At 45.3% G+C, this 17,958-nt stretch overlaps 1 protein-coding gene across 2 annotated transcripts in view; it reads left to right on the top strand.

Annotated features, from left to right (window-relative positions):
* Positions 1-17,958, top strand: part of MAP1B (microtubule associated protein 1B) — a 97,151-nt gene that overhangs the window by 73,672 nt on the left and 5,521 nt on the right. For both annotated transcript variants that reach the window (XM_036887917.2, XM_036887919.2), the window contains 3 exons: positions 1,374-1,514; positions 8,670-15,156; positions 17,607-17,845. In XM_036887917.2, the coding sequence (XP_036743812.2) occupies positions 1,374-1,514; positions 8,670-15,156; positions 17,607-17,845 (6,867 nt within the window). The remainder of the gene's footprint in view (positions 1-1,373; positions 1,515-8,669; positions 15,157-17,606; positions 17,846-17,958) is intronic.

Here is a 17,958-nt window from a genome sequence, read left to right as displayed (position 1 = left end):
GTGCAATTCTTATCGCAGTGGCTGGCACCCACTCATCTACTTTTTGCTTCTGTGATTTGCCTATTCTGAATATTTCAGATAATGGAATCATACAATATGTGGCCTTTTGTGTCTGGCTTATTTCACTTAGCATAATGTTTTCAAGAGTCATCTGCATTGTAGCGTCTCAGTACTTTGTTCCTTTTTAGGGCTGAGTACTATTCCAGTGCATGGAGAGACCACAGTTTGTTTATCCATTTAGCAGTTGATGGACACTGGATTTACTTTGACTTTGGGCTGTCATTGGGTAGCCTGTCTTATCCCACTTCTGTCTGCTTCAGATCAGCAGGACCTCTTTGGCAATCCATGAAGGCTTAAGGTTGAGACAAATGATGGGCTAGTAATCTCTCTGTGACTAACAGAGTCAGGAAGTAAATACAAGTTGAAAGAAAGCCAGAGGATTAATAGATGTCCAGGCAGAGGGCCTAGAACAGCTGTGAGAGATGGAAATGGAAAAAAGAAGGAATTTCTTTAAGGAATCCAGGCTTGCCTGTGGAGCAGATGGGGCTGGAACAATTACTTTGGTACATGTGTGTTTTCCTGGTTAGATTGCAGGGTTCTGGGGGACTATGGGTCATGTCCTGTTTACTTTTGTATCCCTCCCTTACTGCCTAGCATGATGCCTGGCAGTCAGTTTGTACAGAATGAAACTGGGTTCAGAACGAAGACCTTGGTGCTTGGAGCAGTATTGCTGCCGAGGGACAGGCTGGCTCCCTGCCACTTGAAGAACAGAGAGTTCTTTAGTGCAAAAACCACTTACAATTCTGTTTGAAAGATTCCCATATTGGGGCAGCCTTTTGTTTATGCTCAATGCTGGGCACCTTTCTGATCCCTTTGGAGATTGCATTTGGTGCTGTGTGTTTGGTGTCTGACTTGGAAGGAAAGGGAGTCTGGGTGGGAGGGGCTGACTTGGGACCCTAGTTGGGAAGCTGCGTTTCTGGAGCAGCACTTGGGGGACCTGAGCTGTGCTTGGTGACTCTGCCTGTGAGATACTCCTGAGTCTCACAGACCCCGTGCTGCTCGCAGACACAGCTGTAGGACACAAGATTACCAGCTGCAGAGCCTGCTTGCAAACAGACTAGGAAAACAGGAGCAGAAAGTCTATGACCACTACTGTCCCGGTTGTAGCCAAACTTAGAAAATGGCATTCCTGGGCAAGCTGCCGACCGCAGGTATCGGCTCTGTCTGCTCCTCCGGGGAATTCAGATACGTGGGAATGAATGCTTTGGGTTGGTAATGCACTGCAGGCGCACCTAGGGCCAGCCCTGGCCAGAAGGTGGGATAGCAGCGCTGCTGTGGTTCATGTCCTACTTACTCCCTGTGCTTTGTTTCAGGTGCGCTTAATGATCACTGACGCTGCCCGACACAAGCTGCTTGTGCTGACCGGACAGTGCTTTGAAAATACCGGAGAGCTCATTCTCCAGTCTGGCTCTTTCTCCTTCCAGAACTTCATAGAGATTTTCACCGATCAAGAGGTGGGCTCCTGTCCGGGTACAGCTAGCTTCACAGTTGCCTGGTGTCATTGTAGCTTTCGGCTGCTCTTTGATGGCACCAGAGGGGGAGATAGGAGAGGAAGGGAAGGAAACGTCACATCTCCTTTGAAAGAAGCAAAACTTTGTATGATCCTACATACTATAATTCTATGGCTCATCAGCAAAAGAATTTAGAGCACTCACTGTAATTGGAACCATTCTAAATGCACCAGAGATAGAGATGGAGAAAGGTTGGAACAGTCAGTGTTTTTCGGATGGCAAAAGTGCTGGAGAAATTTGAAATGCGGGACCCAAAAAGAAAACCCAGATTTCCTGGTTTTTGAAAGAATATTCTGAAGATCTCTTCGACTTTTGGCAGGATTGAACTGTCCTAATCTCTTTTAGTACATGTGCTTACTTTCCCTGGGCTGATTATTTCCGATTTCTCCTAATTTTAATGCCTGGTCCCAATGTTTTGGTCTTGGGTTGCTTGAACAGCCCAAGAAAGAGAGGGCTCAAGAAAGGGAGGCACGTAGGAAAATGGGGCGTGTCCATGGGACACATGTATGCCCCAAGAGAGAAAGGTGGGTAAAGTAGCTGGACTGATCCTGGATCATCACTATTTCTGGTGAATATATCTTATGTAAGGATGATATATCCTTGTGGAGAACTGCAAATTATATGACATTAGTGGTATTTGATAAAATCAGATTGAAGATTTTAATTTGGCTATTTCTTGAGAGCTTATCCTGGCTGGGAAACTTCTCTTTCCAAAATAACATGCCTCTTTCATTTTGTTTATTTGTTTATAGGAGTTAAAGGAACAATTCAGGGCTGTCATCACAGCAGGTTGGGGCCTGCCAATAGAGACTAGCAGATTGTGCCGTGGAGAGGTTGAGGGATGTGATGACGGGGGAGTTACCACACCCATTTAAAACCTTCTTCCTGAGGACTTACAGTGAGACTGTGGCCTCTCAGTCTCATGGGGTGTTGTGAAGGGCCGTCTGTCTTTCCTCTTTGATCTTCTTTAGCCCTGTGCTTCACATTGAGATCTCTGTGTACTTTTCATCGTTGCCAAGAGCTGGAAATAAACAGCTCCCCTTCATTTGGCTCACCTGAAGCTTTGGAAAAACACTAGAGAGATGACATAACTGTGTTTTACTCTCTACCCACTGGGGGAATAAAAACCTGTGAAAAGGAATATTTTACTTAGCATTTGAAGCCCCAGCTTTCAGAAGGTATGAAGTCATCTGGGTCCTGAGGCAGAGGGTCCTGGCTTCCCACAGCAAGGAGGGGCCCCAGGGCTCGCTCACAGTTGACACCATCTTTGCCACTTGAAAATGAAGGCTTTCACCCTTTCTCTAGAGCATGCGATCTGTCTTCTCCAAGTGCCAGACTGTAGGCTGCATGTCTTGCTCATCTTGTGTCTTTGCACCCACACATAGCAAAGGCCCACTAAACCCTTGTTCAATCACACTGAAATTCCTAAGCTAGTGCTGCAGTTCTCACTCTACCTGCTGTCCTGAAATTGGTGTGTGATTGCTGTAACTTCAGAATCCTTTGCAAAATTGGGACCCCATGGTCATGTTGTGCCTGGAGGCAGCTGGACATTTGTCTGGTAGCTCAGAGGTCACACACACTATCAGCACCTTGCCCTGGGGAAGGAAGAGAGCTTCAGAGGCCTGGAAATAGCCCCCATGGCCTAGTAACATGGGTGTGAGTGGTTAAGCGGCCTGCTGGTAGGTTTGTTTCTACTCTGAACCCTCAGCATATTTATATGCACATGGTGTGTCTGCTACATTCATGCAGGTCTGCAGGTGGTTCCTAGTGATTGGGTTCAACCCCTGCCTTATTCCTTTGTCTTTATTGTCTCTGTAAAACCAAACACAGCACATGCAGAAAGAAAAGGGTTTGTCCTTGCCAGGTATCACAATTCATTCATCTTGACCCCAAATAAAGCCCCTCTCTTTAAATATGGCGTAGTGTTATGAATGTTGCTGTTTAAATCATTTTTACTGGTCCACAGAAGTAAAATTTGAAATTTGACACAATGAACTGTGTATGTATCAGAATTTATCACTAATTACATCAACAAAAGAAATGTCTGTAACTGAAGACCGGGAGTTCCATGTAGGGCAGATCCTCTGGGGTCTGTAATCCCTATGATGGTTCCAAAGGGCAGGTCTTCATTCGTCTTCATTATACTCAGACGGGTGTCTGTCATTAAGGCCAGAGACCCACCCCAGTACTTTGGAGAAAGTGCTCAACACACATGGAAAGAGAATCTCTGGAGTTTCCCCTAACAGAGTAGACTGGTGTTGTCAGGGGTGGTGGGGGGAGGCAGAAAAAGTGGGCGGATGTCGGATAGAATTCATTCTCTTCTCTTGTCTCAACCAGAGCAGCTCAGCCTTTCTTTCTTTTACATTGTGGAATTTGAAGAAGGATTGCCACAGCCAAAGTGGATTGAGTATCTCCGGACTAGACCAGTGGCTACCAGCCTGTCAGAGCTGTGATTGCCTGTAGTTGCCTTGGAAAAATTTGTTTGATTACAGAATGACTCAGTAACACAAGGACCTTAAAGGCCATTTGGTGTTCAGTTTGGTTAATTTTATCCAGTCCATTTTATCCAGTCCCTCCAGAGAAACCAGAAACACAGTTTGGGAGAAACAAAAATGATACATTTTTAAACAAAAAAAACTAAAAGTAAATGGATAGAAAAATAGAATTATCAGTACATTTTGAGCCTCAGGTTTTGGGAGTCTTAGTCATTGGAGGTCAAGTACAAAACCAGAACTGACAGATAGAACAGACATCTGGCTTACCCATTCGTCCCTGAAATCCAAGGATGGTGAAATCACCATCTCCCGGGGACATTTTCAGTTTCTCTGCTAGAGAGCTTTTCCTTATGTCTCATCATGTCTTCAAGGAAGGAAGGTAATCCCTTTCTACCTGACAGTGTCTTGGACACCCTTCACCGATGCTGCTGCTGATTTTATTTTTCTCCAGATTAATCATTTTCAGTTCTACCCACTGTTCTTCATAAAGCAAGATATTAAGAGTTCCTTACATTCACTGTTAGCTGTCCTTCAAACCTATTCCATTGGCAGGAAAGGTTGATGGGATGGGTAAGGGGTTCTGTCCTGGTCATGCTTTAGTGCCTTGGCACTGTCAGACAATTAGACATATGAGCCCAGAGCTCAGGGAAGAAAGAATTGGACTGGAGATAGTCATACGGGAGCCATCAATACATTAGAAAATAGACTTAATCTGGAGAGAGCAATGCATTAGATAAGAAAGGGCCCCAGGTCTAGCATTTAGAGGTTAAGGCCAAGAAGAAGGAGCCAGTGATTTCAGTTTGTTTGTTTTTTGTTCAGTTTCTCTGAAAGGTCATGACTCACACTGGACACCTTACTCTAGGGGTCATTGACCAAGTTAGGATTATGAGAGTTGATGACTTCTATAGTTTTTAATACAATCTTCTTTAAATTTCAAATGAATTTTTGACCATCAGCAATCCACAATTAAATGCCAGTTGGGGGGTGCAGGCTTTGAGGAGGAGCTATGCAATTTATATTATTGGGGGCTCTCTTTAAGGAAAAGGAAACAAAATTATTAATACACAGTTAAGTATAGGACTTTGGGAGAGGACCATGACAGTGAGGAACCTTTAAGTTTAAGCTTCTTTAGCTTTATGATAAATCCATTTGACTGTCAACTAAAAATCCCTGAGTCTTTTCCATGGATGTCATCGTTTAGCCACATCTCCCAATCCTGTGCTTTCCCCTGCAGGTTTATTGGACCTCAGATTTATCACTTTAGAATGCCATCCTGTTAGAGTTGGCTAAGCCTCATCATCCCAATGTCAAGAGCTTTCATAAATGTCTTAATTCTGCCGTCCTTTTGCTGTGCCTCCCATTTTCCTGCCATCCACAGATTTGATAAGCATGTCCTCACCATTTTCATCCAAGTCGACAAGACATAAATGAAACCTGGGGCAGCTACCATGGACCTTCCCCTAGGTTGACACAAAGCAGCAGATTATATGGCTGGCTACAAATCCACCTAATCCTGCTATCACAGTTCAAAGATCCTGTTAAACACCTAGCTAAAACCCGGAGTATGCTGTCCACTGTATTTCCTCATTAGCTGAGCAAGTAACCTAATCATAAAAGGAAATGCAGTTAATAGGCCATGCTTTAGAAATTCAAATCTGATTTCATTACTATTATCTGCAGTAATTTATTGCCTGTATCTTCCTTCCTTTTCCAGCATGCCTGCATTTAATTAGGAAAAGTAGTTAAAAAGACTGTCTCTGTCCTGAGCAATATTTCTTCCAGTCATATCTCTTGTCCATCTTTGCAATAACAAGGGGAGGGTGGCAATCAGCGTGCTTGAGAAGTGCTAGCAGGCTCATGTCACTTCCGAGGCACACACTTCAGAAGGACCACACATACTGAACTGGCCAAGTTCAGTGCAGTGCAGCAAACATCTCTTGGGCCTGATGATGTATTAGCGAGACATGGATGACAGTGATGTAGAGACAGAGAAGACATGTTTGCTCCTGTTCGGGAACTTTGAGCATAATGGACTATACTAGCTGCCATTCATATAGTGATGAGTTCCAAGCCCTTTTAGAGGAAACCTCTGTTTCTAAGTCCAAGACCTACTCACACATTTCCTTGCCACTGCTCACATTCTTGGCTTCTCCTCATTGCCCTCATCCACTCATTGAGTGAGCCCTGATTGAGTGGTCACTCGAAGACCCCATCTTTGCCCTTGAGGCTCTTGCTCTCTAGCACGTGTGTTGCACACAGGTGTAGAAGATGGCTGTGGAGGAAGGCCAGGGCTTCGTGTCTTCTGTGTAGCTCCAAAGCTCCGGTAGTTGTTCCTTGCCCTGCTCCTCCCTGCCCCGTTCCATCTGTCTCCTTCATGATGGCCTCCTACCTCCCGTCTCTGCCTTCCTGTCTCATCATGCACGGTATGCATGTGCAGTAGGCATGCACAGCATCTGATCCCAGAAGGACCAGATTTTTCCTCTCTGAAGAGAAACCTGTCTGGCACTGCTGGCTCTCTTTTCTGCTTTCCTTTGTATGTCATCATTTCCATTCACCAGCCTCTTTTTGCTGTTTTTCCATAGCCTTGACTTCCTCAGAATTCTGAGCAACCTTGTTTTCTTTTGAGGTCGTTTCCTTAATTTCATAGGAACTTTCTGGATAGATGTGAAAAGATGGAAAGTAGGATGTTATTCCTCAAGTCTGTTTCCCTTCTCCTTGAACTTGATTACATACTTCACATAAAAAGAGCTAGGGACTGAATACCCCCTACACACAATGGGATCATACTCTTAGCTGCCACACCCCTCAGTTAAGGTGGAATTTAAAAAAATAAAGTGAACTAAACTTAATTCTGAAATGTCACTATTAAAGATTCAACAGTTTGAGTTGTCTTAGATTTCTCCTCTAAAATGTGTTATAGAACATGAGTACTTTGCATGTGCTCCATGTGGAAATTAGGATTGAGAGAATCCTAACTGTGCTAGAGTGACTGTGATGAGGGTCTATGCTAATTATGGGACAAGAAACCACATTCGGTCCTCATGTTTGCTTTAGTCAGCACGGTTTGAACAAAGACTCACTCAAGGATGGTTACCATTTGCTTTTTTAGTTTTCTTAACTTCCAAAATAGCTGATTCTTAACTCTTTCATAGGAGATTTTCAAGTTACGTCAGAGGAAAACAGCACAAAGACTTGTTATTTTGCTATTTTGTGGCCCTTCACATAAAATGTAGGACGAACAAGCTCACAAAACAAAAAAATGGCTACTTTACTGCAACGTAATGTAGAACAATTCACATTCTATAAATTACCCTTCTATACATATGCTCACTAGTAGCCTTGGAATATTAGTATCGAAGAAGTTGTACAGATAGAAGAAATCACTCTAAAACTAAAAGGTAAGAGTTCAGACCTGCTGGCTCAGGGACGTGTGGACCAAATGAAGTCTTTGCTTTGCCCTTTCCTCATTAACCATCAAGGACACAGGGCTCTTTTCATCTGAAACTCTGAATGGATCCATGAGCTTTCTGCAAATGAAAGAAGACTGGAATTTATGGCCTGCTCATCTCTATTTACTAAGCCGAGACCATGACACATATGGCCATGACATGGACTGAGAAGGAAAATAGTGTTTTCATTAAGCCACAGCTCTGTTTTGGTCCTGATTTACTCTTCTGCATTCCCAGCCTCTGGTACTAAATAGTGTGTTGAAAAACATACGAGCCAGATTTGATTTTAGCCGCTGGCACGCAGCTTATCCTGAGAAGGATAAGAGTTGTAGCAGAGTAAAATGTCTTACCTTTGACTGAAACATGAGCAAATGGGGGCAGCTTTGGCCACTTGCTCATATAATTACCCCATTGCTTTAATCATCATGGCTTCAATCAAGTATTTGTATTTGTAGAGAGTTTGCTGAATGAACCACCAATTTTAAATATTGTGAATTGTTGCCAGAATCAGTAATTTTTTAGTAATGTGCAGTCTGTAAGTTCTTATTTCCAAGGGGAAGAAAAACCGCAGCAAACATTTTCCTTCAGTGCCTACCAAATTCTGTAAGGGGATAACAAGTGCAGTGTATTGAAATTTCTTTAATGTGTCAGTCAGGCCTTTTTGCCAAGCCTGGAGGAATAAAAGAAAACGTTTTATGGAAGTGGTGGAGTGACTCCCATAGCCTTACTCTCTGTGCTATTTCAGTATTTTTTAAAGGGCACTTTTGCATGGCATGTACCCAGGGGTGCCATATAGGGTGCTGTAACCACCCTCGTATAGGCACTGATCATCCAGATGGTTACTGCTCTTAGAATGGGGGCACAGCTCTGGAGTTCCCTGCTGGGTGAGAACAGATGGTGGGCCGGGTCTCAGGACAGGTGCTGGCGAGGGGAGGGCTGGTTGAGGCAGAAGGGAGTAGTTGGGTGGGTACAGGCAGGACAGAGGCTGCTCATCTACCAGTATGGGAACATTTCAGTATTTACACAACCAGCATCCCAGAAATCAGCCCTATGTGCATCCCACAATCCTATAATACCTAGGAATAGAGGAAGTGATGGCTCAGTGATGACTTAAACTTACTTTCTTGCTTTCTTCTTATTTTTTCAAACCTCAGATTGGGGAATTACTGAGTACCACCCATCCTGCCAACAAAGCCAGTTTAACCCTGTTCTGTCCCGAGGAAGGGGACTGGAAGAACTCCAATCTTGACAGACACAATCTCCAAGACTTCATCAATATTAAACTCAACTCCGCTTCTATATTGCCGGAAATGGAAGGACTTTCCGAGTTTACCGAGTATCTCTCAGAATCAGTGGAAGTCCCATCTCCCTTTGATATCCTAGAGCCTCCCACATCGGGTGGATTTCTAAAGCTCTCCAAGCCCTGTTGTTACATTTTTCCAGGAGGAAGGGGCGACTCTGCATTGTTTGCAGTGAATGGATTCAATATGCTCATCAACGGAGGATCAGAAAGAAAATCCTGCTTCTGGAAGCTCATCCGACACTTGGACCGAGTGGACTCCATCCTGCTCACCCACATTGGGGATGACAATTTGCCTGGAATAAACAGCATGCTACAGCGGAAAATTGCAGAGCTCGAGGAAGAACAGTCCCAGGGCTCCACCACAAATAGTGACTGGATGAAAAACCTCATCTCTCCTGACTTAGGAGTTGTATTTCTCAATGTACCTGAAAATCTGAAAAACCCTGAGCCAAACATCAAGATGAAGAGAAGCATAGAAGAAGCTTGCTTCACTCTCCAGTACCTAAATAAATTGTCTATGAAGCCAGAACCTCTCTTCAGAAGTGTAGGCAATACCATTGATCCTGTCATTCTTTTCCAAAAAATGGGAGTTGGTAAACTTGAGATGTATGTGCTTAACCCAGTTAAGAGCAGCAAGGAAATGCAGTATTTTATGCAGCAGTGGACTGGCACCAATAAGGACAAGGCTGAACTGATCCTACCTAATGGTCAAGAAATAGATATCCCAGTTCCCTACTTAACTTCAGTCTCATCTTTGATTGTGTGGCATCCAGCAAACCCAGCAGAGAAAATCATCCGAGTCCTGTTTCCTGGCAACAGCACCCAATACAATATCTTGGAAGGACTGGAAAAGCTCAAACACTTAGACTTCCTGAAACAGCCCCTGGCCACCCAGAAGGATCTAACTGGCCAGGTGGCCACTCCTGCTGTGAAACAAGTAAAGCTGAAACAGAGGGCTGATAGTAGAGAGAGTCTGAAGCCAGCCACAAAACCACTTCCTAGCAAATCTGTTCGAAAGGAGTCTAAAGAAGAAACCCCTGATGTCACAAAAGCTAATCATGTGGAAAAGCCACCAAAAGTTGAAAGCAAAGAAAAGGTCACAGTGAAAAAAGACAAGCCAGTGAAAACAGAGACCAAACCTCCAGTGACAGAAAAAGAGGTGCCCAGCAAAGAAGAGCTGCCTCTGGTGAAAGCAGAGGTGGCTGAGAAGCAAGCCACCGATGTCAAACCCAAAGTCACCAAGGAGAAGGTAGTGAAAAAGGAAACAAAGGCGAAATCTGAAGAAAAGAAAGACGAGAAGGAAAAGCCAAAGAAAGAAGTGGCTAAAAAGGAAGAGAAAACACCTGTCAAGAAGGAGGAAAAACCAAAAAAGGAAGAGGTGAAAAAGGAAGTCAAAAAAGAAATCAAGAAAGAGGTTAAGAAAGAAACCCCACTGAAGGAAGCCAAGAAGGAAGTTAAGAAGGAAGAAAAGAAGGAAATTAAAAAGGAGGAAAAGGAACCCAAAAAAGAAATTAAGAAACTTCCTAAAGACACCAAGAAATTATCTACTTCTCTATCTGAAGCAAAAAAACCAGCTGCACTAAAACCAAAAGTACCCAAAAAGGAAGAGTCTGCCAAGAAAGATGCTATTGCTGCAGGGAAGCCGAAGGAGAAGGGGAAAATCAAAGTTGTTAAGAAGGAAGGCAAGACCCCTGAAGCTGCAGCTGCAGCCGTGGGCACTGTGGCCACCGCGGCGGCCGTGACAGCAGCCGCCGCAATAGCGACCGCTGGCCCCGCCAAAGAACTCGAAGCTGAGAGGTCCCTCATGTCCTCGCCTGAGGACCTGACCAAGGACTTCGAAGAGTTAAAGGCTGAAGAGGTCGATGTAGCAAAAGATATCAAGCCTCAGCTGGAGCTGATCGAAGACGAAGAGAAGCTAAAGGGCACGGAGCCGGTCGAAGCCTATGTCATCCAGAAAGAGACAGAAGTCATCCAAGGCCCGGCCGAGTCCCCGGACGAGGGGATCACCACCACCGAAGGGGAGGGGGAGTGCGAGCAGACCCCCGAGGAGCTGGAGCCGGCGGGGCGGCAGGGAGCGGACGACATCGAGAAATTTGAAGATGAAGGAGCAGGTTTTGAAGAATCTTCGGAGACCGGAGACTACGAAGAGAAGGCCGAAACCGAGGAGGCCGAGGAGCCGGAAGAGGACGGTGAAGAAAACGCGTGTCTGAGCGCCTCCAAGCACAGCCTCGTGGAAGAGGAGAGTGCGAGGGCCGAGGCAGACGTGCACATCCAGGCAAAGAGGGAGTCTGTGGCCAGCGGTGACGACCGGGCCGAGGAAGACAGGGACGAGGCCGTGGGGAAAGGGGAATCCGAGGAATCTGAAGAGGAGGGTGATGAGGAGGACAAAGCTGAGGATGCCAGAGAGGAAGAATATGAGCCCGAAAGAGCTGAAGCTGAAGACTATGTGATGGCCGTGGTTGACAAGGCTGCGGGGGCCGGTGGTGCCGAGGATCAGTACGGATTCCTTTCCACGTCAGCCAAGCAACCGGGAGCCCAGGCTCCTGCCCGAGAGCCTGCTTCTTCAATCCATGATGAGACTTTACCCGGAGGCTCGGAAAGTGAGGCCACCGCTTCTGATGAGGAGAATCGAGAAGACCAGCCTGAAGAATTCACTGCCACCTCTGGCTACACTCAGTCTACCATTGAGATCTCCAGTGAGCCCACCCCGATGGATGAGATGTCTACACCTCGAGACGTGATGAGTGATGAGATCAACAATGAGGAGACGGAGTCCCCATCTCAAGAATTTGTAAACATCACCAAATACGAGTCCTCACTGTATTCTCAGGAATACTCCAAACTTGCAGTTACATCACTTAATGGGTTATCTGAAGGGTCAAAAACAGATGCCACTGATGGGAAAGACTACAATGCGTCAGCCTCCACTATCTCACCCCCCTCATCCATGGAAGAAGACAAATTTAGCAAATCTGCTCTACGGGATGCCTACTGCTCTGAAGAGAAAGACGTGAAAGCCAGCGCCACATTGGCAATTAAAGACACCATCTCAGCAGTTTCAGATGAGAAACTTAGTCCGTCCAAGAGCCCATCCCTGAGTCCATCTCCACCATCACCCATAGAAAAGACCCCCCTGGGTGAACGTAGTGTAAACTTTTCTCTGACACCCAATGAGATTAAAGTCTCAGCAGAGGCAGAGGCAGTCCCAGTGTCTCCTGAGGTGACCCAAGAAGCAGTTGAAGAGCATTGTGCTAGTCCTGAGGATAAGACGCTGGAAGTCGTGTCTCCATCTCAGTCTGTCACTGGCAGTGCTGGCCACACACCTTACTACCAGTCTCCCACTGACGAGAAATCTAGTCACCTCCCTACAGAAGTCATCGAAAAACCACCAGCAGTTCCCGTGAGTTTTGAATTCAGTGATGCCAAAGATGAGAATGAAAGGGTTTCCATAAGCCCCATGGATGAGCCTGTGCCTGACTCAGAGTCTCCTATTGAAAAAGTTCTGTCTCCTTTACGGAGCCCTCCCCTAATTGGATCAGAGTCTGCATATGAAGGTTTTCTAGGTGCTGATGACAAGGCTCTTGGTAGGTGTGCTGAAAGCCCCTTTGAAGGAAAGAATGGAAAAGAAGGCTTTCCAGACCAAACAAGTCCAGTTTCTGACATGATTTCTACTGGTCCTTTCCAAGACAAAGAGGAAGGGAAAAGCACAGACTTTATACCAATAAAGGAAGACTTTGGTCAAGAAAAGAAAACTGACGATGTTGAAGCCATGAGTTCTCAACCAGGGCTGGCTTTATATGAAAGGAAGTTAGGAGGAGATCTTTCTCCTACACAAATAGACATCAGTCAGTTTGGATCTTTTAAAGAAGACACTAAGATGTCCATTTCTGAAGGCACTGTCTCAGACAAGTCAGCAACACCTGTAGATGAGGGTGTGGCGGAAGATACATACTCTCATATGGAGGGTGTGGCCTCAGTCTCCACAGCTTCTGTGGCTACCAGCTCATTTCCAGAGCCAACAACAGATGATGTATCCCCTTCTCTGCATGCTGAGGTTGGCTCCCCTCATTCCACAGAGGTGGACGACTCACTTTCAGTGTCTGTCGTGCAAACACCTACCACTTTCCAGGAAACAGAAATGTCTCCATCTAAAGAAGAATGCCCAAGACCAATGTCAATATCTCCACCAGATTTCTCCCCTAAAACAGCCAAATCCAGAACACCAGTTCAAGACCACAGATCTGAACAATCCTCGATGTCTATTGAATTTGGCCAAGAGTCCCCTGAGCACTCTCTTGCTATGGACTTCAGTCGACAGTCTCCAGATCACCCTACAGTGGGTGCAAGTATGCTTCATATCACTGAAAATGGGCCAACTGAGGTAGACTACAGTCCTTCTGACATGCAGGACTCTAGTTTATCACATAAGATGCCACCAATGGAGGAGACATCCTATACCCAAGATAATGATCTTTCTGAGCTCATCTCAGTGTCTCAGGTCGAGGCCTCCCCATCCACCTCTTCTGCACATACTCCTTCTCAGATAGCTTCTCCTCTCCAAGAAGATACTCTATCTGATGTCATTCCTCCCAGAGATATATCTTTATATGCCTCACTCACCTCCGAAAAAGTGCAAAGTCTGGAAGGAGAAAAGCTCTCACCAAAATCTGATATCTCTCCACTTACTCCAAGGGAGTCCTCTCCTTTATATTCACCTAGTTTTTCAGATTCTACCTCTGCAGTCAAAGAGAACATAGCAGCTTGCCACACTTCCTCTTCTCCACCAATGGATGCAGCATCTGCAGAGCCTTATGGCTTCCGTGCCTCGATGTTATTTGATACAATGCAACACCATCTAGCCTTGAGTAGAGATTTGGCCACATCTGGTGTGGAGGACAGTGGGGGTAAGACACCTGGTGACTTCAGCTATGCCTATCGAAAGCCTGAAAAAACAACTAGGTCCCCAGACGAAGAAGGTTATGAGTATGAGTCTTATGAGAAAACTGCCCGGACCCCAGATGTGAGTGGCTTTTACTATGAGAAAATGGAGAGAACCACAAAATCCCCATGTGACAGTGGCTACTCATATGAGACCATTGAGAAAACCACCAAGATTCCTGAAGACGTTGGCTATGCCTATGAAATTACTGAGAAGACCACACGGACCCCCGAAGAGGGCGATTACTCATATGAGATAAGTGAGAAGACCATAAGGACCCCTGAAGTGAGTGGTTACAGCTATGAAAAGACTGAGAGGTCTAGAAGGTTCCTGGATGACATCAGCAATGGCTATGATGACTCTGGAGATGGTAGCCACACACTTGAGGCCACACATACCAGCTACTCTTTTGAGACCCCTGAGAAAACAGCCAGTTTCCCCGAGTCTGCAAGTTACTCTTATGAGACACCTGCAGCAACTCTCCGCACCCCGGATGCTTCCACATACTGTTATGAGACAGCACAGAACATCACTGGAGCCCCACAGGCAACACCATGTTCCTATGAGACCTCAGACCAGTGCTACTCTGCAGAAAAGAGGTCTCCCCCAGAGGCCCGCCAGGACGTTGACTTATGCCTCGTGTCCTCCTGTGAATACAAGCATCCCAAGACAGAGCTTTCCCCCTCTTTCATTAATCCCAATCCTCTTGAGTGGTTTGCCAGTGAAGAGCCAACTGAAGAATCTGAGAAGCCCCTCACCCAATCAGGGGGAGCCCCACCGCCTCCAGGAGGAAAGCCACAGGGGCGACAATGTGATGAAACCCCTCCAACATCTGTCAGCGAGTCAGCCCCATCCCAGACTGACTCCGATGTGCCCCCGGAGACTGAAGAGTGCCCCTCCATCACAGCTGATGCAAATATCGACTCAGAAGATGAATCAGAAACCATCCCCACAGACAAAACCGTCACCTACAAACACATGGATCCCCCTCCGGCCCCCATGCAGGACCGCAGCCCTTCTCCACGACACCCTGATGTGTCCATGATGGATCCAGAGGCCTTGGCCATTGAGCAGAGCCTGGGCAAAGCTCTGAAGAAAGACCTGAAAGAGAAGACCAAAACCAAAAAGCCAGGTGCAAAGACCAAGTCATCCTCACCTGTCAAAAAGGGTGACGGGAAGTCTAAGCCCTCTGTGGCTTCACCAAAACCAGCAGGCTTGAAAGAATCCTCAGATAAGGTGTCCAGGGTAGCTTCTCCTAAGAAGAAGGAATCAGTGGAAAAAGCAACAAAGACCACCACCACTCCTGAGGTCAAAGCCACACGTGGAGAAGAGAAAGACAAGGAGACCAAGAATGCTGCCAATGCCTCCACATCCAAGTCGGTAAAGACAGCAACTGCAGGTAGGTGGAAGGTGCCAGCATTCTGACTCAGGCCTCAACTGTTCCACTTTGCACTGGAGCCTTTGAGTTTCCATTTGACTTTGGACTGGGAAGGTGAGAGAGCACAGCTTGATGCTGTCCCTTCCCTTTACTGTTCCATTCTGCCAGAAGGTATAGATCTCAGCCAATGTGGCCCATAGGCCTGGGGGTAGCTCAGCATATGGCCCAGAGAGGCTCTGATTCACTGGATGGCGACTCTTGGGTTTGCTCTTCTGTAACACAGCGACCACAGCCTTGTTCTGTATCTTGAGAACCAAGGATGTGTGTTTCAGGCTTCTCCGGAAGATTCCGTTGGCATTGGCTTCAGCCATCCTGGCCCCAGAATCAAGCTGAGGTGACACAGGCCAGGAGTTCCCAAAGGCCTACAGAGAACCCAGTTCCAAGCCAAGCCTGGAATGATCACTGTAGGCCTAAGATTTAGGTTCTGTTTTTTTATAAAAATATTTTAAAAATAAAGTCATAACATTTTAAAATAAAAAGTTATCACATTTTTAATTAAAAAGAATGGTGAGGCTAGAGCAACATCCCTAGTAAAGGCAATGTTGTGTTTTCTCATCAGCCAACAAGTACTGTGATTTCCCTTAACCAGTGGGTACCCAGCACACATTGACAGGAAGAAACAATGACGGCTCTTCTTATCCCCACGGTCTCATTAACAGAGACTCAATTCTATTTCAGAATGAAATTCCACTTGTCAGGAGCAGATATTCCTGACTTCTGATCATTCCTGGTTTGATCCCAAATCCCAGATTTATCAGGTTCTCAGCAATGACCTGGGTTTTTGATAGAACAGGTCTTTGACAGTCCAGCCTCTTTTTGTTGTTTCAAACCAATCCAAGGGATTTGCATTAATGTATTTTATTTGCTTAATGTGGTTATTCAGAGATTTCCAACCACAGTTCACCAAGTAATATAAATCGACCCAAACATATAAAGCAGAAAATAATCTAAATAACATTTCCTTGATGTATTAGGGAAAACCCGATAGATGAACCTGGGGACTCTAAAATGAAGTACTTTCATTATTTTTATAATTAAAAATTCAGCATTCCTATATTTTTATAATTAAAATTCAGTATAATTTAGGAAGTATTACTTATAGCTTCCGAGTTTTACTTTGAGCAACATGGAGGATCAATTTCAAGACTCAGTTCTCCTCAGACTTTCTCTTTTTACATGCTTGTAAAACACAAACTGAATTTGTTCTTTTTGAGAATTAATGGGAAATCAGCAGGTAATTAAACCTCTTGGTCTGAAAGCACTTAGGAGAAAACATTAAATCCATTCAGATACAAACCCCCTGAAATTTTCTTCCAAACTTGCCAAACATACACACTCTAGCCCACGCAATTGATTTTTTAAAACCTTTTTTGTCATTTAAAGAAGTAATTTTAAGGCAAAGTAATAAAGGTGAGTTAATTTGAATTTACTTTGAAGATGCTTTTCCATTAGATTTCTAAAAAGACACAATTGCAGTACTGATTTTTAAAACAAACCTGGGTCAACTTCCGACAGCTCCCTCGGTTTGTGTTTCTATGAGCAACATTGATTTGGTGTGGAGTGGTTTAATGTGCAAGGAGAAGAGCAGACATTTTCAATTATCAGAAGAGCTGTGACTCACAAACTTCTGTTGTGTGTCGGAATTCTTTGGAAGGCTTACACGTGGATGTTTTGAGGGCTTTTGAGGGACAGATGCTTCTTTCCCCAGAAGGGTATCTGCTGATTGGCTAGAGAAAGCCTGGTCTTTCTGACCTTCCTCTTGCCAAAGTTTGGTAACTAGTCTTATCTAGGAAGTGATGCCTCCCTTTTCAGAGTACAATGCCAAGAAAGGGTACAGTGTTTCAACCATTTTTTGAATGAAGTTGAGGTGCTGAGGGCCTTGGGAATCATGTCAAGTTAAGCCCTGAACCATTTACTAGGTCAAATGTTAGGACATTATATTCAGCTGTGGGCACAATTGCTCTCAGATGAGATCTAATATGGATTCCTAACATTGCTGAACTCTGGTTTACTAAGTGCAAATGTTTCTCCTTGACTTTTGCATCTTAGATCACTTTTCCAGTTAAGATGCATATTATTAGCTCATTTAGGAGGAGCATTATTTTCTAGTTCCATCTCTTGGGAAGGTTTTGAAACTTTTCTTACTTCCTAATGGGTTGTCCACAAAGGGAAAGCATCCCATTCTTCATTTCTCCTGTTGAGATGGTAAACCACCACGTTGTATTTTTTTCAATTGCCAGTGTTAAATGCCCTGTACCAGAGAGGGGAATGCATGCCACCCCACCCTACTTCTCCCCCTTTCCCCTTTGCATGTCCTAGAGGACCTTTTTATGGATGAGTAGGGAGGGTCTACTGGACCTGAGGGTCTCTTTCCATCCCTGTAATCCTGGCTTTCTCTTTATTTACCAAAGGACCAGGAACCACCAAGACGGCTAAGCCCTCAGCTGTGCCTCCAGGCCCCCCAGTGTATTTGGACCTGTGCTATATTCCCAACCACAGCAATAGTAAGAATGTTGACGTCGAATTTTTCAAGAGAGTGAGGTCGTCCTATTACGTGGTGAGTGGGAATGACCCTGCTGCTGAGGAGCCCAGCCGGGCCGTCCTGGATGCCTTGTTGGATGGGAAGGCCCAATGGGGCAGCAACATGCAGGTAAGAGCCCCAGGACAGTGTCTGCATGCATCTGGGCCCAGAGGCAGAGGGAAAGAATCGTGTTTAAAGAGGTATTGTTGTGACTGTGGGTCCACATAAGGTGCCCAATGGAT

This window comes from Manis pentadactyla, chromosome 2 (genome assembly GCF_030020395.1).
Source record: "Manis pentadactyla isolate mManPen7 chromosome 2, mManPen7.hap1, whole genome shotgun sequence".
Lineage (NCBI taxonomy): Eukaryota > Metazoa > Chordata > Mammalia > Pholidota > Manidae > Manis > Manis pentadactyla.
The sequence above is the reverse complement of the archived record's forward strand: the minus strand, read 5'-3'. Positions and strand labels throughout refer to the sequence as shown.